The following is a 7440-nucleotide window of genomic DNA, read 5'->3' as shown; positions in this document are numbered from 1 at the left end:
TTTGCGGAACTGGGGATTGAAATTAGGCCCTTGTGCTTGCCAGGCAAACGCTTATTCTATTGAGCTATCTCCCTGGCCCCCTCTACAAGTTATTTCTATCTTCACCATTACTGCTTTGGTGTATGATATTCTTCTAACTGTAGCAGATATATTAGGGCTCTGTGGTTATGTGTGCCTCCACATACTACCCAAGGTCCTTGAAGTTGTGTGGCATTCTCTCAATTAAAAAAGAAAAACTAAAGCAAAACAAAACAAAAAACCCCAAATACAACAGAACCAAAAAAACCACAGACCAATCTTAAAAATTTGTACAATATTTTCGGTGTTGGGTATGCCATTTTTCAAAAGATGCTGTTTTAAATCTCTTGCTGCTCTCGACTTTAACGCCATCTTCTTAGGAACCTCTGCGCCATGAGAGCCAAGTGGAGGAAGAAGCGAATGCGCAGGCTGAAGCGTAAAAGAAGAAAGATGAGACAGAGGTCCAAGTAAAATAGCTTGTACACCCATGGAGGCCAAAAGAACAGAAAGAATGCTGGAGGCTGACAACGCTCGTCCAAGTTTTGGGCTGCGTGCTGGATTAGAACTTCATTGCCATCTGATCGCCAACACCACCTCAAAGAGATCCACCTGGCTCCAACTAAGCAGTCTCCTGGTTTTTTTTGCCCCAGACCTGTGGCATTCTGGACTACTACTATTCTCTCTTTTGGCTGAGTGTAAAGTGTGTACAATAAATCATCTCTTCTGTGTTAGTTGAAGAATAAAAAAAAAAATCTCTTGCTATTAAAATCATAGGCAATATATATTACCATACATATTTAATGTTTAACTTTAGCTTTGTAAATTTGTTATTTTACTTGCTGCAAAATTATTCCAAAGTACATTTTGTAAAATGGAAGTTAATTATAGGATTAATAGTTACACAACAGATCAGTAAATGTTTATGATCACCTAACATTCAAGACTTTCTGTAATAAGGATTGCACCCAAGAGTCTTTGCCTTGAGCTACATATCTATTATCTTGAGATAGTCTGCCTAAGTTGCTAAGTTGTCCAGGTTTGACTCAAACTTGCCATCTCCCTCCCTTGGCTTCTCTGTGCTGGTATTACAGGCCCACACCACACCACCATGCTGTAGGGACAAATGAAGCACAAGATGGCCACAATATATGATTCAGGCTATGATTTCCGGTGGCCATTAAATCTTAAGTCAACAAGATTTGTGTGGAGGCACACCTGTCTGTCTCAGTGTAAATAATTGATACGACCAAGGTTGTTATTGGCATTTTGCCACTATTGTGCAGATCCCTATACAGCATATAGCTGCACTAGCAGGCAGCCTAGGGGCCTAACGACTGTCACATAAGTCCACCACTAAGATAAAGGCATTTTCAGGCTTTTCAAGACTGTCTCCTTTTCTGGCTGCCCAAATCTCAAATGAACCTCCCCATCTGAACTGGTGACAAGGCACACAGCTGGCTGTTATTTTCATTTTCTGTAAAATAAGGTTTATTGTCATCTCTTTAATAATTTTTAATTTCCCTCCACAGAACTTCAGCTCTGCTTCCTTTCTCTGGAGGCCAGAATCACAGGCAGCATTCTGATGAGAATTCAGTTTGGGAGTGTTGTACTTTTACTAAATTCTTTCCAATGTTCAGCATTTTGTTGGCTGCCACTCCATTTGCATGACACCTTCATTAATATTTTTATAGGCGCTGAAATCATGTGGCTTTTTTTTTCACTCAAATTGCTTTGTGATATGAAAAAGGATGGAAAAATAACACAAGGAATTCGTGAAGTAGTCTCTTCATTACGCTGCGCTCATTACACGGCTGCCATTTATGGGAACCTTCACCTGCTTCATGAATCAGTATTCAGGGCTATTGGAATCTTCTTCACTTTACAGATGATTATATACTGTCATGGTGTTTCCTGGATCTGAATCCCCTGCTCTTCACAGGTAATCAAATAATCAGTTTTCTTCAAAACCATTTCTTTAAAATATCTGGCTCTTTTGGAATAGAAACCTTTCTCCCTTAGCATCTCTTCAGGAAATCACAAACTCACCGTTCTACTATCAATTCACAAGGGCTTCTGAAACAAACATACAGTAATGCGGCAGGGGGGAAACTAATGAATGCACTTGACTGTTTCACAACCACAAAAATCCCACCATTTTAACCGGTGTAAAACAGCCCAGGTGTACCAAGTGCTCACATCAGAGGGCGGGGCCAGCCACAAGCTCTCTGAACTTTTTATCTTGTTTATATCTCTTGAGATTCCTCCTCAGAGCGAGATGGCACGTCCCCACATCCGTTCTACTAGGTCTCTCTTAAAACTGACTTTGGCTTCTCGAGCACTGTCTTAGCGTCTTCCTCCAGGATCTTCCACAATTGTCTTTATTTTTCTGGTCGCGCAGGTTGGGCAGGCAGCTGGGGTGAGGGAGCTCCCCAGTTGCCTGCCCTTGTTACCACCTCAGGTCGGGTGCTCCCGAAACACTTCCACCTCTTAGACGGTCTTACTTAACAAGGGCCAGCTCCTCCTTGTGGTTTCTTGCTTTCTTCCAGGGCAGTTGGTTTGTGTTCCCAGGCCCTCGAGTATCGAGGCCTCGACTCCGGTCCTCAGACTTCCCGCGACCCTCTCTGACCTGGACATTCCGGACGCAGCGGCCGCACCCTCCTCCCCAAACACCACACCCGCAAACCGTAGCGCTCAAGCTTTGCAGCACGCCCGGAACTGGCCCTGGACGGCGCCCGAGGTTCGCGCATGCGGACTCTGCGCCCGCAGCTTACACTCCCCCGCCGCCTCCCTCCAGGCGGCGCGGCGGTTTGGAGCTCGCTGACAGCTCCACCATCTATGGACGCAGCCTCGTCTCGTGCTTCCACGTTATCCTATCAGAGGAGGGGCGGGGCGGCGGCCTTCGAAGCCAATCAGCGCCAACCACGACCCAGGCGAGCCCGACCGCGCCGCGGCCAGGAGGAAGACGATTGGTCCGCGTGGCGCTCGGGGCGTAACGTCTCTGGGGCCCCGCCCACCGCTGCCTTCCTCCGCTGGCGCCCGCCGCCGCTCAGGCCTGGGAGAGGACCGCAGGCGGGCGAAGCTGTTCTGGGCCCCCGCGCGCGCTGCTGGGCCGCGCACCTTCCTCCTCACATCCGCTCTCGGACATGGTGGCCCCCGGCTCCGTGACCAGCCGGCTGGGTACGGTGTTCCCCTTCCTGCTGGTCCTGGTGGACCTGCAGTACGAAGGTGAGTCCCCTGCCCCGCGGGGGAGCGGGTCCTGGGTCGGGGTCTCCCGCGCGTCCCCGGGGCTCCGGGCGCGAGGCTCGAGGCGGCTCGCGCGGGCTGAACCGGGGAGCACGCGTCGCGGCCTGGGCCTGAGCCGGGCTTGGGCGGGGGCCGGCTGCCGGTTCCGGGTTGGTCTGGGGCAGAGCGAGGACGCCGGCTGCGCCCGTCCTAACTTCGGCCGTCCCGGCACGCGGGCCCAGCTCGCAGGGGCTGTCACTCGGCGCCTGGGGACTCCGGTGGCCCCCGGTGCTGGGAGGAGGCGGTGGCCAAGATGGGAGTCGCCTTGGGCTTGCGTTTCCAGGTGGCGGAGGCCGGGCCGGCGAAGGGGACAGTGTGCATTGCATAGAAAGTAGTGGCCGTCACGTTTTGGTGCTCTGTGACGTGCGTGGAAGTTTTAGGTGGATGCATCCAGAGTCGGCGTGGGGATGGGAGATCCAGAGGACAGGGCACCAAGTTGGTGCTTTTGCAACTCCCAGCGTGGTGTCAACTCAGTTTACGGCTGGCTGCGCTTTTGAAAGTTCCTTGAAAAAAACAGGTCTCTTTACAAAAGACTGGGATGCTTAAATTTCACTGCCCCGGACTGGAATGTTGGCGGCTGCGACAGCCTGGAGAAAATAGGGGACTGACCCATCTTGGGTGTCAGCGGGGAGGAGGGAGAATTAAAGCCGAAAGTGCCAGTTTGGCGAATGTCCCCAGTTTACAGTGCTGAATAGTCGAATGTAGCGGCACATCTGTCACATGCACTAATTAATTTTCATCTCTACGAAAGGGAGTAGTTGAGGTCAGATTAAACATTTGGGTATTTACTTCCGTTCAGAGAGCGGGAGGAACTGAACTTGGGAATTGTGTGTGGTAAATCCTCTCAAAATTGTCTTTTTAAAATCTATTTTGGTAGGTAATACTCTTCGGCTCTTAGGTTTCTTTAAAGGCAGTGGTGTTTTGTTTCTTGGTGACCACAGATTTTTTATTTTTAACTGGAAGACTGACTATGTAGTGTGACAATATTGGGACAAAGAATTTGACAGTGAGGTTGCCCTGGAAAATGTAGGACATTTGGATTTGGATGCCTGGGCCACTTTACTTAATATATATATATAGTTAATGTATATTTACTATATTGCAGATCCCTTCCATATTATTTATATCCAGTTCTTAATGATTTATTTTGGATATGTCAGAGAAAGGTGCTTATGCTCAGCTGTCAATTTTTAAAATTTTTAAAGTTATGGAGCTGTACGTTTTTGTATATTTGCTTTCCCCCCCCTTTTTTTTTTTTTTTGTACCAGGGGTCGATCAGTACCTTTCGCTTGCCAGGCAGGTGCTTAAGCTCCTGGGCTATATCCCTGGCTTTCCACTAATTTGTTGACCACTTTTTAAGAATTTTTTAAAAATGATTCTGTAAACTCTTAACATTTTAATTCTCTAATATAGTTTTCATAAAAAAAGTAGTTTTGCAGGAAGACTCGTAGATTTCTCAGAGGGCCAGAGTACTTTATTCTCTCTTACTTGTGGCCACTGATTGTGTAAAATAGTCGGAACTTGGTGTAAGTGATCAAGTAGAAAGGAAAGGAGCCTTTCTGTAAGCTTCTCATACTCCTGTTGTGGTATTGTTCCTGTTTTACAGATGATGAAACCGTAGCTCCAGGAGCATAATTAAGATGGGAATCTTAATTATATGAAGGAGTTAAGGAGTTAAATTGTTGACAATGTCATGTGGGTTCAAGCATTTCTGTGTGGTGGGAAATGGGGAAAATCAGCTTTTTTGCTTTGGCTAGCCACTAACAGTCACTAACTACCAAGAGGTTAATTTCTTGTGCAGTGGCTCTCAAACTTGAGTGTACACCAAAATCTCATATAGAGAGTTTTAAGAACACAGGGATTTGGGCACGCTTTCAGAGTTTCTGATTAAATAGGTGGTGGTGGGACCTAAAATTTTGCATTTTTAGAAAGATTCCAGGTGACCAACACTTTGGGAATCACTGGTGTAATACATTACATAGGGGAGTTAAATTGGGGGTCTATGTAGGGACCCTGGCATTGGTGATGGGGATATAAGGATAAGGAGAGTTCTGATGTGAGTAGCATCCTGTTAGATTCTGCCTTCCCAAGTAAGTTCTGTCGGGGATCATGGCCCTTACTTCCTTAGCAGGTGCGCCTGCTGAGCTGGGAGCACACTGGTGTGAGAAAGTTGGATGTGCAGTATGAGAACGGTACTGCTCCTTAGCCTGGAGTATTTTTTTCCACTTTAAAACCTTTTGCTTTTTTTTCTCCTGTTAATTGTAATTTTTTAAAAAATTGTAATCCAGAAGAGAGTATGTATTATAAATTGAAAGGCTGACTCTTAGTAGTCCTTTCCTCAAAGACCATTGAAAGAAGTACATAACACTAGATTAGAAATACAATTTAATCTGGGGACTAGAAAGAAATCTTTAGTAGTATCTATTTTCTTCTCGTATTACAGATAAGGAAATTATTTCAATTCTTTGCTAATGGCTTGTTCTACTAAGTGACTTGGGTAACAGACTGAAAGCCAAACTTTGTTTTCTGTTATCAATTTTAATTATTTTTCCATTCTCAACGTTATCTGGACCCATTTTTTTCTTCATTTCACTAAATGGAGCTGATTAAACTATATTTTGGTCACATGAAAAAGAATAGTTGAAAATTTCTGAACAAAATTTCTATTTGAATCGAATTTACTAAAAGTGTGTTTTGTGTTTTCAAGGATTTCCTCAACATTTGTTAAATAAGAAAACAGTAAAAGTAAAAATGATTATAAGCAAGTCAGGTAAACTAAGTCTTATAGCAGATGGTCAGATAGCTCCTAGTTATTTTAAATTGCTTGCAAGATCAGGTGTAGTTAGCAGTAGAGTAGTAGTCCAGTTCATCTGAGTCTAGCATTTTCTGAGTACCTGGAAATGCACTAGTTTTTATTCAGTGGGACAGTAGTTGTTCGTAGATGAGATACCTTGTAGTAATTCGGTTTTATTTTCTCATGTGAAGTTAATTGTGATTAAGTCTCTATTGCCATTGTCTTTTGGTGATTATTCTAACCTAGGAACTCAATCATCTGCTCTTTAGGATGCAAATGTTTTACCATACTTTTATTTTGCTTACCATATCATTAGAACCTTTAAAAAAAGTAATGTATGTTTGTGTCATTTGCAGTTATGGGATAGATTGAAGAGTCGTCAATTAGCAAAGCTCTATTGTGCTTTGGCAAGCTATATTATAGTTACAAGGGTTTTTTGCCTGAGAAGTTTATGAATTGTGTGGGGATTTGAAAGTATGCATTTCGAAGCATGGATGTCTTCTTTGCCTCCTTTTTTGGTGTGGGCTTAGTGGTCTATCATTGTAGTTACTGTATTACAAGCAAAAATTTTCCTTGCCCCTATATTGTTGGTCTTCATTCACCTGGCAAATCACAAAACTGCTAAATCCGACCTGGCCAATTTGTGTTGCAACTGAGAGCCAAACACAGATGGAGAAAAATAATTTGGTTGTCAGCCTCATTTTAAGTACACAATCTCAATCTCAAAATATACGCTGGATACTGCTAACATTCTTTTAATTCCATACTATGTTTGTTCTTGGAAATTAGTATTTTAAACTTTCTTCCTTACACCTCCAAGTTAAACTCCCTTTACATCATTGTTTTAGACCTTGTCTTTATTGAGAAAATGAAATCCATCACAGGACAACTTCCTGTCCTTTCTACATCTGTACCTCTCCACTCTCTTTTCTAATATTAAATGCAAGGTTAAATCCTGTCTCTTATGTTTCAGATTGCATTTCCTCTCACCTGAAAATGTTTCTTCTACAGTTGCTTGAGCTGTTGTAACAAAATACATTCAACTAAGTAATTTATAAATAATAAAAATTTATTACAACTTTAGATTAACCACTCTGAGCTTGCTACTTGGTCTGTGCCTCAGCCATGGTATATTTGACCATCAGTTACTGTCTTCTTGAGTGGGAAGCCCAAGGTCACTCTTCCTTTGTTGAAGGCCACACTGTTGTGTACTTAGGTGGCGGAGGGGCCTTATGTAACAGAAGGTGGAAGGGCAGAAAGGGTCAGTTTGTTCCCCTATTCTTTTTTTTTTTTTTTTTTTTTTTTTTTTTGTTATAGGGTTTTGCTGTGTTGTTTGAGCTGGTCTT

The 7440-nt window shown here is 43.9% G+C and overlaps 1 protein-coding gene and 1 pseudogene across 1 annotated transcript in view; one reads left to right on the top strand and one right to left on the bottom strand.

The window, feature by feature from the left end:
- LOC101563986 overlaps positions 1 to 390 on the bottom strand; it is a 13253-nt pseudogene extending 12863 nt beyond the window's left edge.
- A 2636-nt stretch (positions 391 to 3026) lies between these two features.
- Positions 3027 to 7440, top strand: part of Dnajc3 (DnaJ heat shock protein family (Hsp40) member C3) — a 60939-nt gene continuing 56525 nt past the window's right edge. Inside the window, exon 1 of the mRNA XM_004626246.3 lies at positions 3027 to 3243. Coding sequence (XP_004626303.1) covers positions 3162 to 3243 — 82 coding nt within the window. The 5' untranslated portion in view covers positions 3027 to 3161. The remainder of the gene's footprint in view (positions 3244 to 7440) is intronic.

This window comes from Octodon degus, unplaced genomic scaffold (genome assembly GCF_000260255.1).
Source record: "Octodon degus isolate 3935 unplaced genomic scaffold, OctDeg1.0 scaffold00013, whole genome shotgun sequence".
NCBI lineage: Eukaryota > Metazoa > Chordata > Mammalia > Rodentia > Octodontidae > Octodon > Octodon degus.
This window is presented reverse-complemented; position numbering and strand designations above follow the sequence as displayed.